Source organism: Silurus meridionalis, chromosome 10 (assembly GCF_014805685.1).
Source record: "Silurus meridionalis isolate SWU-2019-XX chromosome 10, ASM1480568v1, whole genome shotgun sequence".
In the NCBI taxonomy this organism is placed as follows: Eukaryota; Metazoa; Chordata; class Actinopteri; order Siluriformes; family Siluridae; genus Silurus; species Silurus meridionalis.
In genome coordinates, this window is record NC_060893.1 from 1,779,323 (window position 1) to 1,806,194 (window position 26,872).

General features: G+C 44.7%; 1 protein-coding gene across 1 annotated transcript in view; it reads right to left on the bottom strand.

Moving 5' to 3' along the window:
- plxnb2b (plexin b2b) overlaps window positions 1–26,872 on the bottom strand; it is a 146,854-nt gene that overhangs the window by 94,690 nt on the left and 25,292 nt on the right. The window contains 2 exon segments of the mRNA XM_046858723.1: window positions 20,040–20,125; window positions 22,888–22,923. Coding sequence (XP_046714679.1) covers window positions 20,040–20,058 — 19 coding nt within the window. The 5' untranslated portion in view covers window positions 20,059–20,125; window positions 22,888–22,923.

Sequence of the window (26,872 nt, forward strand, 5' to 3'; positions counted from 1 at the left end):
CAAGTTCTCTCTCAGCCTTGAAGTTTCAGAGAAAACCGCTCGAGGACCATTGTGTTGTAATCGGACAAAATATGCAGGAAACCAGTCTGTATGTGATATTACATCTTCATCATCATCATCATAGCTATCCCGACACGTCCTCTAACGCGAGCGGGGAGTAAAGTCGCATCCGAAAACTCCGCGAGTTCTAATTGACAATCTTTCTTTTGTAATAAATCATATACGTGCTGAAGGATCGGTGTCAGAAGTCTGTCCCCATGCTGGGAGCGCTGCTTATGAAAGAAGGCCGGAAACAGGTGGGCTCAAGTTCTGGCAGCAGCTCGCTACCCGACGGCACAATAAGAAAGCGCTCCCATGGCAACAAGGCGCAATTTGCTTTCCACAGCCACACACCAGTCCACTTCATGCTCTAATGTAAAATGACAAGTTGCCGGAATTAATTTTAGTGTTGGAGCACAAAAAAAAAAGAGAAAAAAAAAACGCTGAAAATTAAACACAGAAAAGAAAATTTTACTTGTTCTGCATTAATACATTTTTTTTTTTGCTAACTCTGTTTTGTGTGTGTGTGTGTGTGTGTGTGTGCGCGCCATTAGACATCTGGACACCTTTACGTTTGGTCCAGCTCGTGGTCCGGAGCGAGGACGGGAATCTCTAATGGAGAAGAAACCAATTTCATCTCCCACAGCGAACAGGGGAAAAAAGAGAGTCAGACAGAGAGACAGAGAGAGAGAGTGAGAGAGAGAGGATGAAAACGACAGAGTGACAGAAAGCGACAGAGATCTGTGGTTGTTGAAGAGGAGCGGAAGCCTCGTATAAAAGTATCTCCACTGTGAGGAACATGTGTCAGAGTGGCTGCTGACAGTTTTAAAAGGAAAGCTGTTGGATTTCGAGGGAAAAATCAGAGGAGTGACAGCTGCCAGAAACGCCACCAAGCTGCTGTCGCTTTACTGAGGGAAACAAAATCCAAAACACACACACACACACACACACACACACACACAAAACACCTGACATTTCCAAACAAAATCGCTTCCTTTAACAAGCATTTAAACACGCCCTTCTCACGCTCACTAAGTGACCTTGTGTGCGGGTCCACATCCGGCTTCGCCTACGACCACCTGATTTGCTCCTGCTGTAAGAACATCGTGGGTTCACCTCGGAGCAGAGGCCCGTCCTTCTCTGTCTGGAGTGGATTTAACCGATGGAGAAGAGAAGAGCTGTTTATCTGCAGATGTGTAGATGTTATCAGTTTTATGTCTGTGTTCGTCTCGGTGTTCTGGGAGACGCTCTGAAGTGGACGGAACGCGATTCGTTCTGTTCAGTTTCCATTTCGTTCGTGTTGCAAATGAAAGCGGCCTCAATTGAGGCGAAAATGCACGGTGTCTCTCAGGTTCGCGTTCCCCGATGACCTGCACAATGCAGACTCGCTTTCCTGGGTCACAGCTGAACGCAGGAATGACAAAAAGAAATGAAAAGTGTGTGTGTGTGTGTGTGTGCGCGTGTATGTTTCTCTGCTCTATTGGACCACAAAGAATTTGTACACGGGTGCTTGAACCAGCATGATTCACCCTTCGGTGCATTCACCCCCCCCACACGACAATAACAGTTTTCCCAGTTTAGTCCTGCTTTGCTCTGTGTCTCTCGTCATAACGATTACCCGAGTGTAATAAAGAGACATGAGTGTAAATGATCAGTTAGCATTACAGCGCCTCCTACATGAAGTACAGCATGTTTTCGACGCGACGCTGCGTTCACTCGTTCCTCTCCACTCGCTCACTCACCGGCCCTTCAGCCAATCGCCTCGCAGTTCTCCTAAACAGATAAAAGCACAAGTGCTGCATATGAATTATGTTTATGAAAAGCAGATGGTTCATGGCCTCAACCTCAACAGCTACACACAGATGTCAAAAAAAAGAGAGAAAAGACGGTGTGTGTATAAGACATTGTGATGCAGAAGCACCAGCATGGAAGGCAATAACAGCTTGGCAGTCAGTAAACATCAGACACACTCCTAATCTCAATTCTCCCGAACTGCAGAACATCTCAGGCTACAAATCTACACATGCTGTGTGCACACAAGAACAACACAACTGTTCAGAACAAAGAACTGGGTCTGATCTTAGACAATAAAAAAATTAGAAATTCACTTCCTACCAAATCAAATGTTCTCCTACACAACCCCTATGTTCCCCAATGTTCTCTTACACCACCCTAATGTTCTCCTACACCACCTCAATGTTCTCCTACACCACCTCAATGTACTCCCACACAACCTCAATGTTCTCCCACACAACCTCAATTTTCTCCTACACCACCCCAATGTTCTCCCACACAACCTCGATGTTCTCCTGCACCACATCAATGTTTCCCGACACAACCTTAATGTTCTCCCACACAACCTTAATGTTCTCCCACACAACCTCAATGTTCTCCCACACAACCTAAATGTTCTCCTACACCACCCCAATGTTCTCCCACACAACCCAGATGTTCTTCTGCACCATGTCAATGTTTCCCGACACAACCCCAATGTTCTCCTGCACCACCCCGATATTCTCCTACACCACCTCAATGTTCTCCTACACCACCTCAGTGTTCTCCCATGTTCAACCACTGCTCGACTGGTCCCAACATCTCTCAGGGCCAGATGAAGACATGCGTCCAGACTCTTCTCTGGGGGTTTAAGGAACTCCCTCTTGATGTCGAAAGAGCCACTCACAGTCTTGAAAGGAGAAACTTCTACCATCATTACTTATTTAGTGTAAAGCACATTTGTAAGTGGCTCTAGACTCTAACGTCTGCCAAACGCCATAAATGTAAATGAAGACAGGGGACAAGGGCGAGATGATGTTAGTCTTCCAGTGATAGTGAACTTCAGTTCTGATTGGCTGGAAGTTCCTTCGTTTTTTTGCAGCAGCTCGAATCATAAAACCTGCTGCTTTTCGAATCACGGCTTTGAACTGATGTGCCAATTTTAATGATGTGTATCATTTCTATAGTAACGATGTTCACGGGGATTTGCATGGCAGATGCTCCACATACCATAACAGCCAGAGCGAAAGCTGTTTGTTTTCCACCGTGGGGGTGGAGAGAGTGTTCCAGACCGAGGATGCTTTGTGCTTTGTGGATTTTCAGGAACGTGATTTTAGAGAGAGAAAAAGGCTGAGGGATGAACTATAGACCAGAAAACTAACCTCGTCCTCTTTCGGCTGCTCCTGTTAGCAGTCGCCAGAGAAGATCGTCCAAGACAATAAAACAAACCAGTGGCAGAAAAAGTGATTCTTTTTTTTTCATTTCTACAGGAATTCGCTTTGATCCACTTATCTGACTGATCATGTGGTATGATTGACTGTGTGCATCACTCCACCTGTCTGTGCTCGTGAGGGTAAAAATCCACTTCCTGGTTTGAACTGAATACAGGATTCTCAGAGTTACGATGGAGTTGCGTTCCAATAGAAAATATGGTAAGTGGAGACATGTCCTAGCCTACCCAGGAGTCTTACAGAATGGTGATCAGTTTGGAGAAGTTCCTGACACCAAAAACACAGAACAAAAATACACGGAGACGACTGAACTCTGAGGACCTCTGCTGAGAATGATCAGCATCTGAAGGCATCTCAAGTTGGGAGATGCGAACATCTCTGCAGCGTCCGAACGCATCATATGAAAATGAAAATGCAGAGCAAAAAAAGCATTTTCAATTCGCTATCGTCGTCCTAAGAACAAAAAATCATAAGTCTTGGGTGTATTTCATCGTCAGAAAACACGCCAAATGATGCCTTTCTTCCAGAAATATACAGTTCCTCTCCAAACCGTACTGAGACTGAACCAAACCTGTGACCATGACAATGCCCTTGTGCACGAAGTCAGCTCCATTAAGATCTGCTTTACATGGGAAGTGTATGGAAGATCCTGAGTGAATGGGTCTCCATAAGCACACTCCAAAACCTAGTGGAACATCTTCACAGAAAGGAGGAGCTAATTTGGGATGTAAATAACGTGAAATGAAATGTTCTTTTTCCCACATGATGCATCTATAGGAAGATGAAAAAGAAAAGAAGAGGAGCCAATTTTACATCTATAAAATCAATGCTACAAATCAATGAGCGTTAGCGACGTAGCTATGTGAGGTGCCTGAAAGCGAATGAAGCTTCTTCACGATCCATTTCCGCCTGCGGAGCGAAAACATTTTCATATGTTGCGTCTGAAATGTCAGTTATTCGATATTCATTTCTTGTTTATAGATCTGTTGTATAAGAGTGATATTGCGCTCGCAGTTGTGAGGTCGTAGTGAATATCGGCGCGGCTCCGCTTCCGGACCTGCAGATGTTCATTCCAAACTCCCGCTTCAAACGTCTGTCCTCCATCACCGGCTCTCCAGACATGTTCTTTTCCTCCAGTGTGCAAAAAGCATGTGTCTACACTTGTTCCATCTTTTGCTCTTTCAGCTCGAGCTGAGACACACACACACACACACACACAGTCGAGAGTAGACGCTCCAGTTAATCTGTGCTGATGAGCTCGGAGAGCTGGTTTCTCTCTCCGACCCAGAACTAAGCCTCTCTGTCAGTCTGACCGACTCGAAGGACACACAAGATTCAGAGAAAGCGCTTCCTAATCTTCTGTGGCCGTTTCCCGCTCCAATTCTGCATTACCCAACAACTCAGCCTTGGGAGAAAACCCGAGCCAAGAAACCAGGATGGAGATTAATTCTGTCCAGCTGAGCAGAAAAACTTCGGCTCCTTGGCCACAACAAACAGATGTGCAGACAGAAACGCAGACAAGAAAGAGCCGGAAAACGGGACGCCTTCCCGAACCTGAGTGTCACCATGCTGGATTATGATGGCATTATAACCAAGAGAGAAGAAAAAGCACTCTGGTGTAGAGTATTTTTTTGGACCGGTACGTAATTGGGTCGAAACCGGACTCCTGATAAGAACTAGAAGCTGCTGCTTTCCATTTCCTAGATACGTGTGACGTCCACGCGCATGTGCGGTGTGTGCAGCATATCAGTCATGGCAGCGATTTTGAAACGTTCCAAAGTGTGTGCTCACGTGACAACAACGTGAAAAGAAATTGTCCGATGCGACACATGCAGCAGTGTGATTTACATCACTGTATTTACTGTGTCTCCGTCGTCTCGCGGCTTTAACCGAAGCTCCTCTGCCTCAACATTCATTATAAAACAAGTCTTTAGTTAGTACTAGTAGGCTTTGGGGACTCCACGTCAGATTTAAAATGAATAAATTCCAATAATCCCACAGGAATCACTGGGATAGAAAGGGTTTCACCGTCAGTGAGGAATAAACACGTTCTCAGACCCCAAGGAGAAGCCCATTCACCATATTGATACGGGGGTGGGGGGTTTGGATGACTCTTAAAAAATGTCAAAAGTGTCATAAGGCTTTCGGTAAATTCATAGTGAAAGATTTATTGCCCTTTGGCCTTTTTTTGTAGAGTCATCCCCCCCCGCGTATCACTATGGTCGCCCGGTCAGGGAACCAACCCCCAGCCACTCTTAGTGCCGGTCCCAAGCCCAGATAAATGGGGAGGGTTGCGTTAGGAAGGGCCAGCGTGAAACGTGCCAAATCAAACATGCGGATGATCCGCTGTAGCGCCCCCTAACGGGAAAAGCCGAAAGAAGGTTATTGCCCTATGCTACGGTGGAGTCGAGCTGGTTCAGGTATTATTAGGCAACGGGATTTTTTGAAGGGCCTTTTTACTTTTTAAAAACTTTTCTGTTTGCTTAGCGGAATTTGTAAACTTGCAGTAATAACAATTAACTTGAAAATTGCATCTTTTTCACATCATGACTTTCTGCACCAAATTATAGAGAGCAGGTCGAAACAGCGTGATGAGTCCCGGTATCGGTGAAAACGTAAACACTGCTCTGGTGTCATGCGCTACATCAGAAACTCCTCCGAATCTGTTTAAAGAAGATTTTTTTGGAAAAACCTGTGCAATGGCTCATAATGGAAAAGTCCGCTGATTATCCAAGACATGCGGTGCTGCTCGCTTTTTATATCCCATAATACTAATGTTCTCGGTTTTAGATCTCGGGACTGCTAACAAATTTAACCCTGGTTTAGATTTAAAAATTAATAAAGAAAAGAAAAGCGCTCCAGATGTGACATTTATGGAATCATATTTAATAAAAATAATCAATAATTGAATAGATGAGGCAAAACATCAGCCAGCCCAGAGGGCACTGTGATCCATTCCAGATCTCACAATAGACAGAGATGAGCAGCTCCTTCAGAGAAGACTTGCACCAGCTTTTCTTTTTTCCTACATAATTTATGACTTTGTCTTTTAAATGTAATTTGATTGACCTTGTTTTCCCAATCGAGCCTCTTTGTCATACGTCTGGACACTGAAAAGCGAAGTTAACAAGGCATGGAAGCTGAATGGGGGGGGAGGGAGTAAAAAACAATTGTGTGTGTGTGTGTGTGTGTGTGTGTGTGTGTGTGTGTAAGCTTTGTTTAACACTCGGGGCACGGCGAGTGCAGGCTCTGCTCGGCCTTGCCTCTGCTCCCTGGAGTAGAGATCTGAAGGACGCAGAACTTCACCTCGGATGACACACACACACACACACACACACACACACACACAAACCTGATAAACCAGGAATGGATAAATAAACAGGAATGACGGAGGATAAGAGCGAAGGGAGGGATAGCAGTTGCCAGACATGGTCTAGGACACGGACAGCTGGCGGAGACACCGTCCACAGCACCAGCTAAAAGAGCTGTGCATGAACTTTCTCCATACACTGACTGAGAGTGTGTGTGTGTGTGTGTGTGTGTGTGTGTGAGAGAGAGAGAAAAAGAGAGAGCGATGAAAGAGGACACTGCTGATAACATGACTGCGTCTCTTGGCTCCAAGTCTAATTAACACTCTGGCACATGCGTCAAATTAAGTCAGATTGGACCAAGAACATTTGTGTGTGTGTGTGTGTGTGTGTGTGTGTGTGTGTGTGTGTGTGTGTGTGTGTGAGAGCTGCTGCTCAGTCAGCAGTGACTGTCAGGGGGAGGTGAGGATGAGGATGGCCTTGTCTGGAGGTGAAAGTGTCTGGCGGAGCTATGAAGATAGATGAAAGTAGAGGGCACGAATCGAGGCGGAGACAGTTGTGTGTGTGTTGAGGAAATGGTGTGTTGTGTGTGTGTGTGTGTGTGTGGGGAGATGTGACCGATGAGACACGAATCCAACTGCTGTGTCATTAATTCCTCCAGAGGCATCAGCATACCGCAGTCAGAGACGGAGGGATGCGAAGACTGAACGTGAGCGAAGGAGAGAAAACAACTGACAGGAGGAAACGAAGTCTGAGGAAGGAAAAAACAAAAAAGACAAACAAACACAGCATCCTAAGTTTAAGCAAATATTTCACTTTTGGACATGAACTTGTCGGACTCTCGGCGCGGGATCACGTGGCGGCGCTGTCGAAGGCGAGCGCTCTGTGTAGGTCGCGTCTCGGCGAAGATGCTGCTCTGTGACAGCTTATGATTTTCTCATTTTCGAGTGGGTTTTTGTGTCATGGTGGTTGCCACAGCGAGCGCGCCGGCTCCCGTGAGCAGATATCACTATTAAACTGTGACCCAATTAATTTAATCTCCGCTCGCCGCATGCAGACATGAAAGTCCAGTCGCCAATGTGGGGCGGGGGGTTGGGATAAGATGGGGGTTCATTTCACATCTCGGCACATACGCATTCGGCTTTCTAACCAGGGGGAGGAAAAAAATGCAATTACACGGCTGTGATTGTGAGAACAGGGCCAGAAAGGAGCGAGGATGGGACACTCATGGCAGCCCACGCCAGCGCTCTGGTACTCGCTGTAATTCTGTGCACTGTGGGTGAAGCCAGGATGAACAACCTCTTCTCTGTGCTGGTCGTCTGGAGCTTAAAGTCTACAGATGTTCGCTTTGCGTTGTACATGGACACGCACAGGGAGATGGGTTTCTGATCAGGAGGTTGAAATCCAAGCTGGCATTGCTAGGTCCTTGAACAAGGCCCTCAAAACCCCCAAAAGCTCAGCTGTATAACTGAGATCACTACAGGTCGTTTTTTGGATCAGGGCAATAAATGTAAATGCATTTATTACGACTATTGGCTATGAGCTATTTCTGAAAGCCCCAAGTGCTTATGGAAGTGCCACCGATGACAAAACACACACAGCGGAGACGTCCTGCTTGCTTTTCCTAAGGAGCTTAGTGCAAAAGCCGCAAACATTAGGAAAAATGCAAGTTAAACAGAACCATTACAGAGAGACCCGTGCCTGCCAGATGTGTTAGCATAAGCAGTTTGGAGTGTTAATTTAACCACATCAGGAGTCGAACGCTGCTGCTGCACGTCTGTCAGCACAACAGAATGGCACACTTTTAATCGTTTTTTTTTTGCTTTTTGCTTCCACTGCCTGTCAAAAAAAAAAAAAGAAAGAAAGAAACCCGTACCCAGGCTACACTGTGGCTAGTTGTCGCTGTGCATTATTATTATTATTATTATTATTATTATTCCTGCCTCCCTGCTGGAAAGCCCACAAAGCCACGGCACACCGAAGGGAATCAGGCACGCCGGGGTACGCAAGCGCCTTGATACACATCTGACTTTACTCCAGATGCCAGGAGTTCCTTGTGGGGCCCCGGTCGCATTTTCTTAAAGTGGAGAGGATGTGTGGAAGCGAAGCCGTCTACACGACATGAACCCTTTATCTTCAGCTGAAAACAGGAAGAGACGCAGCTCTGCGTGTGAAGCATAAAGTGGCTAATAAGGCGGCGCGTCGCTCGAGGGGATGCGCGGGTTCACCGTCGGAGCGGCGAAAGCGAAATAACCTTGATAAGATGAAACACCATTTAATACCCGTATCAGTTTCAGATAAGGGCAGAATGAGATGGACAGATCTAGGGAGGGAGAGAGAATTGGACAAGCCTGCAGGATGAGTGATTGCTGTGAAGGATGTGCTTGTGGTGGAAGCGTGGAGCTGTGTGGATGGAGATCAGAAGTAGAGGGATGGGCTCCATTACCTACGAACTGCACACTGCTCCTCACGCTACCCCATCTAATGGCCCATAATATCGCTTTACATCCTGTCCCAGTTCTTTATGCTACCTCTCTGACATAACCCTGTCATGAATGCGCAATGAAGAAAAAAAAAACAGATATATTTCTTTATTACTTCTCCTTAACATATCAGCGCGAGTATCTACAGCAGAAAGAAAAGCTCCTCTCTCGGATATTCCGTCTGCTCGGGCCCTCGAGGCAGAAACTACAACGGTTATTGCCCTGAACTGTCGCCCGCTCCCTCTCTCTATTATTCACTGCAGACACAATGGAAGTTTTATTATAATCAAATGAATGCAATATCCTGCCATAAATACCCTACTTAAAAAGTCATTTTCTCCGACTGCAATATGGCCGTGGCGCCACGAGGTTGCGCGGCATGTTTAATTCAGAGCCGTCGCGCTCGTCATTCGGCTCACACGCGCCCGAGAACGCGCTCCTGCTTCTTTTAAGGTGGAGGCCGTACACTACCTGCCTGCAATCCCGGCTCCTATTACCATGCCGAGAAGTGCATCATCCCTGTATTTATCTCCCCGAAACATGTAGTATTCATTACAGACCCGGCGCTCCACCGCTCCGTTTCCACTGCACCACAGATAGAGGTCTCGCAGCAGATCGGTGTACAGATAGAGGGAAAGTTATTAAAAAAACATTTCCGCCCCGGAGGAGGGATGGACACTCTGCATGCCCGCAGTGCCGGGCCATTCGAAAACTTCCAAAAGAAAAAAAAAGCCATGGCTGGATCAATTTTCATATCCCATATCCCGTCTTGATATAGTCTAGAAATCTAGAAGCAGCAATCTGCCACCGCCAGTCCTCCATGAGCAATAAAGGATTATAATTCCTCAGAGCATTAAGGCGCTGAGGGTGGCTAAGTCTCAAGAAAAGCCTAGCGTGCTAGCAGCAGTTTCCTGAACTCGCTGAAAGACTCATTTTCTTTAATCGGCAGAGTAAACACTGCAGGCCTACAATTTGGTCCCCTCCTTCCTTTTCGCGGCGATCGCTGTGGTATAAGGCTTACACTCCTCACCTTGTGCAGCAGAAAGGGCCCCGGGGACCAAAACACAGAGCACAGGGGCCCACGTGCGTGACGATCCTCCTGTCATTTTACACGTTCATTTTGAGATTTCAGTCACGTCAAAAAAAAAAAAAAGAAAAGTCCATAGCAGAAGACAGGGAATGGCATTGGGTCGAAGGAATCCAATTTCTCAACCGAGAACCAGCCTCTCTCACGCACACACACACACACACACACACACACACACACACACACACACACACACACACACAATCACCATTCCTGAATAACCCCGGAGTTACCGTTGAATGAAATAACAGGATTACGGACACACTAAAAATCCTGCCGAGATGCCTGATAATGCAGTTTAGGGCCGAGATTCACGTCGCTAGCAGGCAAAAAGTCAAACTGGTCGCCTAATGAAAATACACCGAGCTTTCCAGAGTCACTGAGCATAAAATTCTGAAATAGGCTTCTGCAGAGCAGCCAATACTGAAGGAAGAGAATTAGCGTCGAAGCTAGAGATAAACCTTTTGTTGTTGTTTTTTAGGGTAAAAGATGCTAAAAGGGGGCGACCGTGCAGCATCGTGATAGGCTCGCTAAGGACGGGATTATTGTTGTGTCAACAACCCCCACAGATAATAGTAATTACCGTCCTTGGTTTAGACTCCTCCGACGAGAGAAAGGCACTGGCTTAGCTGACAGCCAAAGCCTAATTACCGTGAAAGGCCAATTACCAGCTCCATTTCATTATTTATGTACCTCCACACAACCAAATAAAAAGAGGCGCGTGTAGCCCAGAGCGCCAAAACTACTGACAGCTGTGCACAAGGATCCGAGGAAGAAAACAGAGAAATTTAAATAGCTGGCAATTTTGTGTGGCTGCTCTCGAAACCGATCACATGTCATCAAGACAAAGTCATTCGGGATGTGTGAGGGATGTCAGGGATGGGTGTCCCTTTGTCCCCATCCAAGGGGGCAATCGGATGAGACAGAGACCTCTCCCTCCTCTCGCCACAACTGCACGCATCTGCCACTTCCTCCTGTTCACCCGACGACTTCCTACGGCGTCTATTCAGGAAAAAATTATCATCATAAGCTCCCTCCCTCTCGACTGCTCCCGACAGGAAATGGACAATCAGAGAACCTGAATGCCTAAAAAAAACAACAACAAGAAAGAGGACGGCTCTCATGAGCGTGCAGGAGAATTAGAGCGTCGTCGCAACAGCAAAAAAAAAAAAAAACCAGACCGTATTTCAGTCTCTATGAAATCTGATTTACAGAGACGTTTTAAATCCCTTTCACTACACGTTTCCCATCTGCCACTGAGTTCAGATAAGAATAAAAATGAAGAAAAGTGTATATAAAATGGCAGGAAGTAATCTGAACAATTTGGTGTGTGTGTGTGTGTGTGTGTGTGTGTGTGTGTGTGTGTGTGTGTGTGTGACTTTGTAATGAAAATGCTGCTTCACGTGCAATCACGTTGGAACAGCTCAGCAATGTCCTTTTGTTTCCGCACCCGGAAAAAAAAAACGAAAAAAAAAAAAACACAAGCTTTTGATTTTTATGCCCTCAAATACATTTTGCTGATCTGTGAGGAACGAGTTTCGTGGTATAGGATTAGAATTATGCATAAAATCCACCCGGGCCAGAAAAAAGCATCACAGGAAACTGGATAGCAGCTTCTTCTCTCACAGAGGGTTCATATTTTCTAGAAAATTCCCACTTTAACTTCGGATTCGGCTGTTTGGCTGCGAGTCGTCCGGGCAGGCATCCATGCTCCGATACTAGAGTGAGAAATATCTTGAGTAGAACAGGGTTTGTGCATGATTGACTCCAGCATCGCTTAGTGCATGATCTGTCGTCTTCCCGAAGCCTTGAACCCACACCGTCCTGAGGTCCGATATGAACACCATCTGTTTATGATGTGTAATTTCCGTTCCTGGCCGTGTTAAATCTCTCCATCTTCCGGGCTTTTGCCAGCATCTAAAGCCTGCCTCATGGCTTCCTAATTCAAACACAGAGAAATCAGCTCACTTTCCTGTTCACCAGGCGTTACACCAAGCAATCGCTTCACACTCCGAACCCGGCAAAGTGTTCTCTCGGAGTGCGCGGTGTGTACCACGAGATCTCGCCGCCGAGTGCCAAAGTGCTTAGCATTTAGATAACATTTGCGGAGGAAGGGTCCATTGCAGCTTGCACGAGGGGCATCGTGAGCCTCGAAGGCCGGATCTGGTCCTGCCGTGACTTGGCAACGAGGAACAGGCCCAGGCTGCCGTGACAGCTTGGAAGCTCGCAGGGGGTGATGGGACACAGGAGGAGAAGAATTCATGTCGGGCTGAAAAAGGGGAGGAGGGTGCGAAGGGTGTTCCATAATATATCCCACCCTGCCGAGTGCACAGTTGCTCATGAAGGACAAGAAGGAAAATATGGACAGATCTTCACTACATTGGGTGGTTTTCCGTCTTCTGTTAGGATTTGCGATATTGGGATCGTGTTGTGAGTTGGGGTCGAGGTTCTTGAGTGAGAAAAACACTTCATATTTCAGTGGTTGGGAGTGTAGTGTTCTCCGTTACATGGCTGGATTTCATAAAAATTCTCTACAACCAAAGAAGAGAGAAGATCCAGACGTGTTTAGTTTTTTTTTTTATCACTTCCAAAAAAAAACAAGTAGAAAACAAAGTAACTGAGGACTGATGTATAAATGATCCTGCAGAGAAATCGGAAAATAACGATATGGTGTATGGTTTACAGTTTGCATAGCCAACGATACGAAAACATATGCAGTAGCTTGCGATCCAATCGGATTCGATTCAACACAAGACGATTGGAAAAAAACGCTCTGCAATTCAATACTAATTCTGATAGTTCACTTTTATTTCTTAGCTGCAGACAGACAGCAAATCATCAATTTACTTAGGTGCCTTCTGACTTCTAACACAAACAGGCCTTTATAGTGTAAAAAATATATATAATGATAGAAAACCATAGTCTCCTGTTGTGTCTACAGAAAAGTTACAGCTCTACCTCTGCCATGTTAATCTGTATTCTATGCGACTATCATCACATGCCTCTGCCTCGATGTATATATTTTTTCTTCTCGACATGATTGAATAAATGTAAAATCAGCTGCTCCTGAACCCCGTCCCCTCCACGGTTAAACCTATTACCCTCTAAATATGTTCTGAATTCAATTCCGCTTCTTACGGCCTTCTGTTTGGGGCCAATGCTCCATTTATCAATTAGGTTACCAGAAGGGAGGGGAACTCTGTTGCAAAGAGGGTTATCACCTGTTAAACACACAAGTGTGCACACACACACATACACACACACACACACACACACACACACACACATTTACTTACTTACTTACCTACCTACCTGACCCAAAGCATATTGGCAGAGCAAAAAAATAAAAAAACAAGAATTTATTCACTTCTCAATTTCGGTTTGTGCAGCAGGGTAATTAGCCTCGGACTTTACGCTGTTAATGTGGAAGACAAGTGAAATGACAACAAACTGGAAATGGAGAAGCCCCAGATGACAGGCATAAGAACACAAAATGACAATTTGGCGAGAGAAAAAAAAAAATGAGTGGGGGGGTGCAATTTAAATCTGCCATGCAAATCTCCCATGCGGGTCTCAGCTCTTAAAAACCCCGGAAACTCCTGGGCTGCACTTCTTAACAAGGGCTGAGACACCACCTGGCAGAGAGAGGGGAAGAAAGAGAGAGAGAGAGAGAGAGAGAGAGAGAGAGAGAGAGGAGAGGAGGGGGGGCAGACACATCCCATCTTTTCTCCATTTTGACAACACTAATACCACTGGGCTTATTGGACTAGGACAGAAATAAAGCAATGAGTGTGAGTGAGAAAAAGAGAGAGAGAGAGTGAGAGAGAGAGAGAGAGAGAGAGAGAGAGAGAGAGAGAGAGAGAGAGAGAAACAGAACCAAACAAGCCGGAGATTTAAAGGCAACAGCATGGCGAGGAAAAGACCTTCCCAGAGCTACATATGGACAGAAATACAACAGGAAGAAACTGGCAGCGCGATTAAACCAGCAGTCGCTTACATTTTAGACATAAAGCTTTCTTTTGCAGAGCCAAAACAAGAAAGGAGGAGGGAAAAAAGCAGAGAGAGCAAAGGAAAAAAAAAAAAAAAAAACCATAAAAAAAAAGCTGCAGCACATACTCAGGGAAAGATAAATACGTGGAGAGAAATAAATAGCTGGAAGTACCTGCAGTAGTGTGCAGATACAGTAAGTTCTTTACACTTCATTATGTTTACAGCTCTTATTGAACACATGCATCATTTCGCTTTCAACTGCGTCTCCGCCGGGGTTTATTTATTAAATTTCTTTTTTTTTTTTTATCAATTTCAATTCGGTTTTATTTGCATAGCAGCTTCGCCAGAAACATACGAGCCCTAGGAAGACGTACGCTTCATATACTGTACATACAGGGAAAGAAAAAGCTGGCCTGCTGAACTTCCTCAGAAATATCTTATCCAGAAATCTTATCCGGAATCCAGATTGATGAGTTCATTGTTCTAATTATCGATTTGATCGTAATTATCTTATTAAGCGGTCCTTCAGCGGTATTGACCGAAAGCTGACGTGATGCCTCTCAACGTGCTGCAGCACCGAACACACCAAGAATCTACAAGCATTAAAAAAAACCATGCCGATCCTGTTGATTTGACGACATGTACCTGCAATCACATTAGGTTAGAAATGGTCCTGGAGGTTCTATGACACTGTGGAGAAAAACAACACAAATCATGTGCCTTTTACTGAGGAGAGGCTTCTGTCTGGCCGCTCTACCATACAGGCCTGATTTGTGAAGTCCTGCAGTAATAGTTGTTCTTCTGAAAGGTTCTCCTCTCTCCAAAGAGGAACGCTGGAGCTTTTTCAGAGTGCCAATTGGGTTCTTAATCAGGGATTTGAAAAGATGCCAATCAACTAAATTAACACAGGTGGCCTCCAATCAAGTTGTAGAAACATCTCAAGGTCAATTATGAGCGTCGTGGCAAAGGCTGTGAAAACATATGTCCATGTGATATTTTTTATACATTTTACGTTGAATTTAATGCATTTTGGAATAAAGCTGTAACATAAAAAAGAAAGCGTTAAGTGCTGTGAACACGTGCCGGATGCTCTGGACACCTGGACCATTAAAAGTCCTGGTTTGACTGAGCACCACTGCTAGTTCGTTTTCCTTAATTGCGAAGAAACAAAGCTTGTGTTCCTGATCCTGGAGTTGAAAAAAAAAAAGCAACTGGTGTACCTTCAGCCTTCAGGTGTTGAAGACGAGGCAAACGGAGCCTGCGTCCTGCGAGCCGCTGTGACGGGACGATTCTTAGGCCACAGGGAAAGTGAATGGAAGCAAGACAGAAGACGACGGAGCTTTTTTTTTTTTATATCTCCGTCACAATTAATTAATTCCCCAGTTGTTTCACCTTCCCTCCCTGTTATAGTTGAGTATTTATCCTGGCTGTGTGCCAGCAGAACTGAGAAACTGACTCCAAACATCTCCCCCGTCGGTGTTTGCAGTTATAACGAGGGCCACGAGTGAGACAAAAAGCAGGAGGGACAGAAGTGACTAAGAAGGACGGATATAGATGAATTGAGAGGACGGAGGAGGCGCAGGATCGGTTAGCGAGGCGACGAGTGCCGAGGCCCGACCGGAGCTGTGAAAGTATTTGGTGCGTGTGTAGGCGCTCGGAGACGACGAACTCTCCATCTTTAATGGAAAGAATTGAGAAGAGAAGGTACACGAGTCGACCTTTTTCTGCCCCGTCTTTTCTTTTCGAATGTTCGGAAATGTGTCGAGAAGATTTTCCCATTTCAATTCCAGTCATGTTTTTAATCAAACATCAGTCTAAATAAAAAAAACTAAAAAAAACAAAAAACAAACTTGAAATGTTTAAAATGTTTGCTGATGTTTACTGATCATATTTTTATACATAAACTTTAGTTTTTCTGTTTAAGTACGTGGATAAATCTGATGTGTGACATGGCACTAGAAAAACACACTGGAAATGATTTTGACAGGAACACACACACACACACACACACACACACACACACACACGGCTCTAAAAGCCTCTGCATTAATAAGCAGCGTTCTAAAAGCAGTTCCCTCTAATAACTTGTGCTTTTAATTGTCCTCGCTTGATATTCATTGTGTTTGATCAGGACGAGTTCACAATCATAAAATCTGAATAATGTGGAAAAAACACAAGATACAATCAACAACAACCGCGGAGGAGAAACACGAGCCGAAGGTGAGGGTTTATACAAGCCCAATTAACCGAGAATGTAATTCGGTGCAAACAGTCACAGAGGTGTTTGGCTGAGGGGAACCATAATCCAAGATTATAACCCTGAGAGTGTTCACAGTCACTTCTAGGAGTGTCTGCACAGCCTTCAGCCTCAGAGAACATTATTATTAGCCAGCTACCATATTTGCTCTAACGCTAGTCCTGAACAAGCTTTGCTAAGCAAACAGTGGCATTTAATTCAATTCAGTTTAATTCATTTTTATTTATTGACTTGCCACAGATAAAGCGGTTATAAAGTAATGTATAAGTTTGTTCCTTATAATTGTAAGTTTGAGCCAGTGGTGACTGTGGCAAGGAAAATCCCTGAGATGGCATGAAGAAAAAACCTTGAGAGGAACCAGACTCAAGAGCAAACCTCATCCTCATCCTCTACAACAACTGTGCATTTATTACATCTCATTATCATGATCATTGTTGAGGTGTGCAGTGATCGGCGATTAAATTGTGGTACTGATTCATTTATATAGTGTATGTTACAAGACATATTACATTAATATGCTAAATAGCAACCGTTAGCTAACGTATTCCTTTAGCGGTAAAGGTACAAATCCATACGCCTTTGTGACTGTTAGTAACAGTAACATTTCACCACAAAGTTTTTTCTCCCTGTTGGGCTAACCATAAAAGCATACCACAAATCTGGAAAACCTCTGATTACCTTTGAAATTCCCCCAACATTAGCGCATGACAACACTGGGGGAAAAGGAAAACGTCTCCGCTGAATCCAAAGCCGAACAATTAGTGAGAATAGAAAAGCAAATTGTAACCATGAACCAGAATAAAACATTTGCAGTTCATTGTCTTATGCTTAAAGGCGGAAGGAACGGGCAAGAGTGGTTAAATGCTATAATTTAACTGTTGGATTGCGCCATTATCCACGCTCCCACGGCTGGATCACGGCCCACTGCGAGGAGCGCTCCAACTGCACCGCTGTTACTCCACCTGTATTCTGTACCGAACAAAAGTAGTATACAGGATATATTTATCAGGCATCAAGTGAACATTGTCCTCGTAGTTGATGTCAGAAGAAGGAAAAATGTCGACCGTATGTATCTTAGCGAGTTTGACAAATTGTGACGTCTAGACGTCTGGGTCAGAGCATCTACAAAACTGCAGCTCTTGTGGGATGTTCCTGGTCTGCAGTGGTCAGAATCTATCAAAAGTGCTCCAAGGAAGGAACAGTGGTGAACCGGTGACAGGGTCGTGGGGGACGAGGATCATTGATGCACGTCAGGAGAAGGCTGGTCTGAGTGGTCCGATCCAACAGACGAGCTCCTGTAGCTCAAACTGCTGAACGAATGATCTTAAGTCAACGTCGTCTTACTGAGGTTTTGTTGTTGAAAGTGAAACCGTGGTTGCACGACCCACTGATACAAGTTACTATGACAAGCAGGAGTAACACACTCGGAGAAAAGCGCTTTCTACACTCTTCTACATACATGAGCTTACAGATGCTGGATCTCAGCTACTGTCTCTGTGATTGACATGGGAGACAGAGAGTCTGCCCTGCCCATTACACAGTAACATAATGTTGTTGTTTTTCTTGCATGCTAATAAGCTGCTGCAGGAAGTGGCATCATTACATAAAACTCTTTCAAGGCAAAAACGATTATTACATGGAAATGAGCCGCCAGGAGAAAAGTTTGTGCAGATGTTTTTGGGGAGGATTTGTGGCATCAGTTGCATTATTCCCATGAAGTCAGAAACTCTGACAGATCCAGAGTGTTTTTTTCCTTTTCACAGAGTATCAGTCTGTACTTTGGGGTACGATGTGTGTTTATGATTCTTTAATAGATTTCATCTTCTATATGTTCTCTTCAGTAGATCACGCAATGCTTACATAACCGATAGTCAGACTAAATAACGTTACTTTTGCCCAAAGCAGCTAGCAGTTATTACGGAGGGTGAAATCTGGTCATCACGTCGACACACAATGATGAGGGTTTAGTCTGATCTCGTCTACCTGGTGAAGTGTTTCCAATGTTCCCACCTTGTGCTCTGCTAACGAACGATGAACAAAAGTCTCAGAATGATGTGTTTTGTAAAGACAAACCTCACCGGACTGAAGCTCGTTTTCAGCTTTCTTAAAGAAAGAAAGAAAGAAAGAAAGAAAGAAAGAAAGAAAGAAAGAAAGAAAGAAAGAAAGAAAGAAAGAAAGAAAGAAAGAAAGAAAGAAGAAAGAAAGAAAGAAAGAAAATAAGAGAAAAAAGAATAGAAAGAAAGAAAGAAGAAAGAAAGAAAGAAAGAAAATAAGAGAAAGAAAAAAAGAAAAAGAAAGAAAGAAAGAAAGAAACAAAGAAAGAAAAAACAGAACGAAAGAAAATAAGAGAAAAAAAGAATAGAAAGAAAGAAAGAAGAAAGAAAGAAAGAAAGAAAGAAAGAAAGAAGCTGCAGGGGCAGCAATGATAAAGCCCCCCTGGAGCACAGAGGGTTGAGGGCCCAAAAGCGGCAGCTTGGCGATACCGGGGCTTGAACCCCCGACCTTCTGATCTGTAACTCAGAGCCTTAACCACTGAGCTCCACCCCCTGTACCCGGATAGAAGGTTGCCAGACGGTCCAGTTTTTGCTCTCTAAGACACGTGTGATCACGTGGTCCTATACGTCCTATAGGAGCCTCCACAGCGCCTCTGAGTGAACGGATCAGAAGCCACCGTGGACCCTGGACAACATGGACCCTGGACACACCTGTTAATTGAACCTCATGTGGTCACACAGGACACAGGCTGATGCCAGGTGTGAACGAGGCTTTGGCTCGAAGCTCGATATTCAATTGACCTGCTCAGTTGAAATGATTTGGCCAGCGTGCTGTGTGCCTAAGAGAGCATGTGTGTGTGTGTGTGTGTGTGTGTGTGTGTGTGTGTGTGTGTGTGTGTGTGTGTGAGAGAGAGAGAGAGAGAGAGAGAGAGAGAGAGAGAGAGAGAGTGTGTATGTGAAAAATAGTCAGTGAAAGAGAAATAAAGAAAGACTGTATGATGCATTTCTTCCTGTCACTACTTTGAAGTGATCTTCAGCTCGTCTCTCCTTGGTGAGGGTCAGACTGATCCGATCCTCACTTTAAACTCAACCAAGATTAAGGTCCACAACAACATTTTATTGTGTGTGTATTAAAAAGTGTGCATGCCTGTGTGTGTGTGTGTGTGTGTGTGTGTGTGTGTGTTCTCTGCTGGAGCGGAAAAGACCCCAGTCGGACTCTTCAATCATGCTAAGCCCCAGCAGCCGCAGGCAAACTTTACCAATTAGCCGCATACTGCATCTGACCCTGCCTTCATTAGAGTGTGAGCATACGTGCATGCGTACACACACACACACAAACACGCACACACACACACGCAGATGCACACCTGACCCTGACTTCATTAGAGCAGTAGGGCAGTGAGTCTGACAGTCTGGAGAAGACAAGATCACACACACACACACACACACACACACACACACACACACACACACACACACACACTTCACAGGTAGGGGTGACCGAAGCAGCTCAAGCTCAACGTGCCGAAGGCAACAGGTGCAGTGGCTGGAGGCACCAAATCAACAGCCAGCATGAAGCTCGGATGAAACGTGGACGAGTGGATCCAGAGGGAGGGGGTACTGAGGAGGCGTGTGTGTGTGTGTGGTGTATATTTACCCAGTTCATTGAAGAGCATTTGAAAACCACATGGCCTGCCTGCTGCGCTGAGTGTTTGGGTGGAGGGGAGGTCTTTTGCTGATGGTCTGAAAGGTGTAATTAGTCAGTGCACTGGAATATTCAGCAGAAATAGAAAAAATGCTTCAAACTGCACGGAACCGAGAAAAGCCTTTAGAAATCGTGAATAGCTGCTGATGGATTTGCGTCTGTGCGAGTCGATGAGAAAAACAAGATGGATCCAAAGTGTGTGTGTTTAAGTGTGTACGTGTGTATGTGCGCACACAAGTGTGTGTGTGTGTGTGTGTGTGTGTACACCAGCTGGCCTCTGATTGTAACCCAAGCCCATCTTCTGGCTCTTATCCACTGAGGAGAGGCTTTCAGCTCATCTCCAGTTTCACTTCGACCCTTCCATCAGTGCATCATCAACCGGAGACGCTTAGACATCATCGAACGTGAGCCGTGAGCCGCGATCCACCGACTCGCGTGTTATACACATGAATCGGGTACGGAGTATGTATTTTACCAGACCGCTGGTCTTTTTAAAAAGATTGTGAAACACACATCAGGGCAGAGGGGTAGAGAGGTAGAGGGGCGGAGGGGTAGAGGGATAAATAGGTAGATAGGCGGGGGTGTAGAGGGGTAGAGAGGTAGAGGGGCAGAGATGTAGTGGGGTAGAAAGGAGAGGGGTGGAGGTGTAAAGGGGTAGAGAGGAGGGGTAGGGGCGGAGGAGTAGATGGGTGGAGGGGTGGAGGTGTAAAGGGGTAGAGAGGGAGAGGGGTAGCGGGCGGAGGAGTAGATGGGTGGAGGGGTGGAGGTGTAAAGGGGTAGAGAGGGGTGGAGATGTAAAGGGGTAGAGAGGGAGTGGGGTAGCGTGGTGGAGGGGTAGAGGGTGGGGGTGTAAAGGGGTAGAGAGGGAGAGGGGTGGAGGTGTAAAGGGGTAGAGAGGGAGTGGGGTAGCGGGCGGAGGGGTAGAGCGGTGGAGGTGTAAAGGGGTAGAGAGGAGAGGGGTGGAGATGTAGTAGGGTAGAGAGGGAGTGGGGTAGCAGGGCGGGGTAGAGGGGTAGTGGGGCGGAGAGGTAGAGGAGAGAGAGGTAGAGGGGTAGAGGGGGAGAAATGACAAGAGCGCTGAGCCCCTTTTCACTCATCTGCCTGGGCACTAGTGGATTATTGATCGCAGACAACCCCTCTCAAAGCCATTCATCATGGACCACTCAAACCCTTAAACGTGAGTGTGAGTCTGTGTGTGTGTGTGTGTGTGTGTGTGTGTGTGTGTGTGTGTGTGTGTGTGCGCTGTTGATAGCTCCAGTGATAGCTATTGCCAGGCATCTGCAGCTAGCACATCCATTATTCCCAACAATGAGCTGTACAAGTACCTGCAGGACAGCCTGCAACACTCCGTCCCTATCCACTTCTGCCTCCTGTCCTCCTTTCCCTCCTGCACACATGCCTTCCGGAAGAAACGACCCGCCGGATGAGATAAAAATAAATAAATAAATAAATAAACAAACAAATAAATAAATAAATAAGCTGCCATTGTTTTCCCACTCGGCCAAGCGGCGTTAGCAAAGCTGTTTGGCTGCAGATAGCAGCACAACAGCCTGAAAGATGGCCAGCTCCCTACATTACAGCATGTGCATTTGTGTGTGCGAGAGTGTGTGTGTGTGTGTGTGTGTGTGTGTGTGGGTCCCCAGGTGAAAAAACCCATAACGGGCCAGTAAAAGAGCAAAAGAACTAGGAGTAAACGTGTGTGTGTGTGTGTGTGTGTGTTGAAGCACAGAAGTTGTCCAAGAATAAAATAATTACGGCTCTTTGGGAAGAAAGTGCGAGCCTTCTGCACAACATAATGTGCTATAACCTGGCCTGACCTAATCACATCATCAAGCTGGAGAGGAGAGGAGAGAGGGAGGGAGAGTGAGGGAAGAGAAGTGTGGTAAGAGAGAGAGAGGAGAGAGCACGAGATTATGGAGGTAAAAGAGAGAGAGAGCGAGAAAGAGAAGAGAGTCTAGGAAGGAATGGAGACGTGTGACCTTTGATCTATCTTTAAATGCTTGTCAGAATAAGAGAAAAGAAAAGAGAGAGGGGAGAGAAAAGGAAGAGAGGGAAGAAAGAAAAGGAATAGAGAGAGAGAAGAAAGGGAAAAACGAGGGAAGTAATAAATATGCGTGACCTTTGATCTATCTTGCCAAAAGAGAGAGAGAGAGAGAGAGAGAGAGAGAGAGAGAGAGAGAGAGGGAAAGAGAAGAAGACAGGAAGAGGAGGAAAAAAAAAAAAACCTTCTATAAATTCCACTCTAAGCAGTGGAGGTACATGTCAGGCCAAATAAAGCTTTACAGAAGTGGGTTTTTTGTGTTTTTTTAAAGGGTGGATGTTAAACAGTCTAGACGTCTCGGACAGACAGGACAGCAGACACTCTTTCACCCACATACAGGCAGATTACTTCTGAAAGCAGCTGATCTTACCTTTGGTTTTCCTCCTTTGGAGAAGCGATGTAATTCAGAGAGAGAGAGAGAGAGAGAGAGAGAGAGAGAGAGAGAGAGAGAGAGAGAGAGAGAGAGAGAGAAAAAGAGAGGGAAGTAATAGAGACAGAAACAGAAACAGATAAGGATTGACGAATGGAGGAAAAAAAGGATAATTCTTGAACACTGGTATGCACCATTGATTTTCTATTCTACTAAAAACATTTAATGAGAGGAAACTCATTTGAGAGAGAGAGAGAGAGAGAGAGAGAGAGAGAGAGAGAGAGAAAGAGAGGGAGAGAGCAGTGATATGAGTGAAAGTGTATGCCTCCACTTAAAGTGAATGACATGTTCTGGAGAAGGAAGAACAAAGTGGAAGCTCATTATCTTACCTGAACTAAAGCCAGAGTGAGAGGCCGGCCGGAGAGCTGTAAAGAGGAGAGACGGCGCTCGGTTAGGTTCGATGCGTGCTTTAAGTACATCAATAAATAAGTAAGTACAAGGCTGAAATTGCAAAGTGTAATCTTCCTCAGTTGCTGCTTATCAGCTGAGTAATTGAGCTCACTGCAAGACAGATGCATATTAATCAAACACCTAATTATGCTTCAAGCTGTTTTGCGCTGGATACGGTCGCGCAAATATGCGCATCTGAAATGCTACGATTCCTGTAACAAAACTTCTTCTTCTTCTTTTACTTGTACTCTGTGGTATTGTTTATTGATTGATCAGCAAACATTTCATGCTTGATTAACCGTTCAGAGTAAATTGTGTTAGTTTTTACTTTTAAGTGCTTTCTGGGTGGGGAGAAAAAAACTAAACAAAAAAAAAAAGAACACCAGCACCAGATTGAAATATACAAAGTCCATTAGAGGAGCAAATTATGGCTGTAACCATGAAAAGCTGAACAACGCTCTCCAAAACCTCCAGCTATTAGCTCAAATCCCAGCCCCACTCGCTATTCAATTCAATTCAATTCATTTTTATTTGTATTGTGCTTTTAACAATGAACATTGTCTCAAAGCAGCTTTACACAGATAATGTGGTGATTAAACGTAAATATGTTCTTTGTAAGTAAGTTTGTCCCTGATGAGCAACTGTGGCAAGGAAAAACTCCCCGAGATGGCATAAGGAAGAAACCTTGAGAGGAACCAGACTCAAGAGGGAACCCATCCTCATCTGGGTTGCACCAAATGTCCATTTGAAGCAGATATACAATGTTGCGGAGTGCAGTGATGACGATCAGAAGCAAACTGCACTCCCGAGTCAGTGCAGCAGACCGCCGACACCAACTACAGTCCAAATTAAGACCAGCGTGTGGACGCGCGTCATTTCCAGCTGAAACCTCGAAAAACTGCATGAGGCAGGTGAAACGTCCAAGAGTTCGAGAACATCTCCAGCATTGTGATGAAGTCATCCTAACGCAAGAGCTGAGCTCCATTCCGATCACGTCCTGTCAGAGAATAAGAACAGTCAGAGACGAGATGGTACAGCGGCTTCGGGGGAAAGAAAGAGAGAGAGAGAGAGAGAGAGAGAGAGAGAGACATCCTCGCTAGCTCTTAGCTGAGAACAGCGACATGAGAGGAGTATGTGTGAAAGGTTGCGAGTGGAGAACGAGGAGAATGAAAAGTGTTTGGGAAGTGTTGCTCTGCACGCACATGAGCTTGAATATTTATGGCGCACAACCAAAGGAGAGCGAAAACCAAAGTAAGCAGCTCGATGTGTGTGTAGCACGTGAGTCATGCTAACATGCTAACATGCTAACTTCATCTTATTTCATTGTGTCCTCATGTGAAAGTGGACACTGTGCTGAAAGACATGCTCTCATCAGGATGGAACTGTTCAAGAGGATAACAAAGCCACTGATTTTTTTTCCCACTCTTTTCTTTGTCGGCCGTCTGTTCATCTTTATGAATTATTAAACGGTTCATAATCGATTCTGACTTTTTTTTTTATTCATTATAATTATTCATATCAGTGCATGCTGAGGTTTTACATTCAATCTTGTTAGTTGCACATTTCTGACAACGCACCCGATCCTCTATACTGTCAAAAGTTTGTGGACACCAAACCATTCGTTCCCCAAACTTCCACAGCGTTAGAAGAACGCAACTGTAGAGAACGTCTTCTGGACCTGTTCCTCTGGAATGTGATGAGGAAAGTACGGAGTGCGACGTTCAATACGTTTATTTATGTAGTGAATTTGGTCAGATGAGATGGACAGAGGAACCATGTCATGGAGTTTCCTAAACAATCCACAGGCATCACACTTTTCTGAAAAAGTTTCATTATTCGAAAAAAATTTGTCTGGCAATTCAGTTTTATCAAGAAGAACAAATTATTGACCTTATTATTATTAATTGCTCATTGGTTAAATGCTAAAAAGTGTAATTCTTCATATCGTCTGATTCTACACAGGTCCACCTGCTGAAACTCCACATAAAGATTCTTCTCCAAGCACCAGACAGAAATCAGAATAAACTCAAACGTGGCTGAACATCACTGGCTTGTGTCTAACACGCACAGTTAAATAAAGTCACCATTAAATGCTGTATAAGCCGTGAGCTGATTCTGTCCGAGCTGCCGAGTTTCCTCCAGGAACAGGAAGTCAAAGTGCTGGCGTGCTTGACTGATTTTGTGACGCACAAATCTGACAGTAGCTTAGCGCGCTAGCTAAATATGGACTGGCAAAGGGTTTTAATGAGCGGCGTTTTCAACTGCAGAGGATTTCTCATCACCGCCTTCGCCCACGCCTGTCCAATTTAACGAGGACAATATCCTCAACGAGTTGCTGCGTGGTTTTGGAGTTATGCTGCGCATGTCTGAGCTGAGGTCGAGGGCCAGCGGTGCTGACGGTGTCGAGAGCCTGTTGTGATATCGCTCATTGTTAATGATGGAGAACCATAAATCTGATGGTGTGTGGAATCACAACAGTAGCAACATTCCAGGACTGAGTTGGTTAAACACTAATAGGAGAAGTTCCTGTAACATAACTTGCATGTATTTTTCCTTCTCTAGAATGAAAAAACACCAAAAAAACACCAGTGAACTGGTTATTACTGTAAAGATGGCACATATTATATACTATTAGGAAGCGTTTAATGTTTAAATACAGTAACTTCGTCACCTGACCCACTCGACTCCTCTCATTAGCATATAAAAATCATTTGAACGCTGTGAGGACTCTATAACCTCCAAAAAACTAAATTTGGTACCACCTTGATGCCAGCCACTGTTCTACTTTCTTAGTTCAGTGCCAGTAAAACCTTTTACTCTTCTCTGCACCCACTTTTTTTCTTATCCACTCCTCAGTACAATCGATCAAACCAGGTAAAAAGAAAATAAAGCGAACAGGCAGAAAGGGTTCGGCTCTAGTAACTGACAAGCCGATACTGATATCATGCTTCATGTGATAAAGCTATTAAAGTTATTGAATATATATTCGTTCACAACCTTCAAACAGAAAAAAAAAACACTGAATTGATTTAGCAAGTGACATCAGATCATCATGACTGCTCAAAGCTCCAGCGCTAAACAAATCAGCACTTCTTCCCTTTAAATTAAGTTTGCTGTATGCCAGTGGCAGGTTGTGGATTTTACCCCCAGGCCTTCAGTGGTGTCCTACCTGAATCAGTCCACCTCTTAATCCAAACATTATGATGCCACGTCATCAGAAAGCATCAGTATTATAGAGACGTGCAGTAGAACAGAGCGCTGCATCACACACAGGATCTCATACAGTGAGAATGAATTTTGTCAAGCACCAAAACCAATGAACACAATTCAACACGTCTCCTTTCACTGTAGCCGCACCTTTTTTTTTTTTTTATTATTATAAATTATTGTTATTTATTTGTTACCATTCATAGTATTGACAGACAGACAGCGGTCAATTATTATTAGCAGCGGGTCTGTTAAACGAAAATATTTGACCGCTGAACGTTTAGAAGCCCATTCATGTGAATTGGACGTTCTAATCTACAGCATTAAGAAGAGCCGTGTAATAAATAATATTATATTATATTTATTATTATTTTCGGGATCAACGGGAAATGTTTCAAAGATCAACCCGTCGATCCACTGGAGACCACTCATCTAAGCCATGAATTCCATAATTTTGTGTGTTATGCCTTTTGCCTTGGCACTATCACTGGAAAACTTTCCTGCCTTTTTGAAAACGTCCTCTACAGACGGAGTGCGCATGCTCGGATTGACTTTACTTTTCTGCGCCGCGTTCTTCTCATATTTAGAAGGCAATCGGGATGTTTGGATTTCAGGTGATAAATTAAACCCGACTTGGGGAAACTCTTCGCAGATACACCCCCTCTTGAAATTTCAGCATTGCATGTTTTGCACATCGCTATCCGCACACCGGAGACA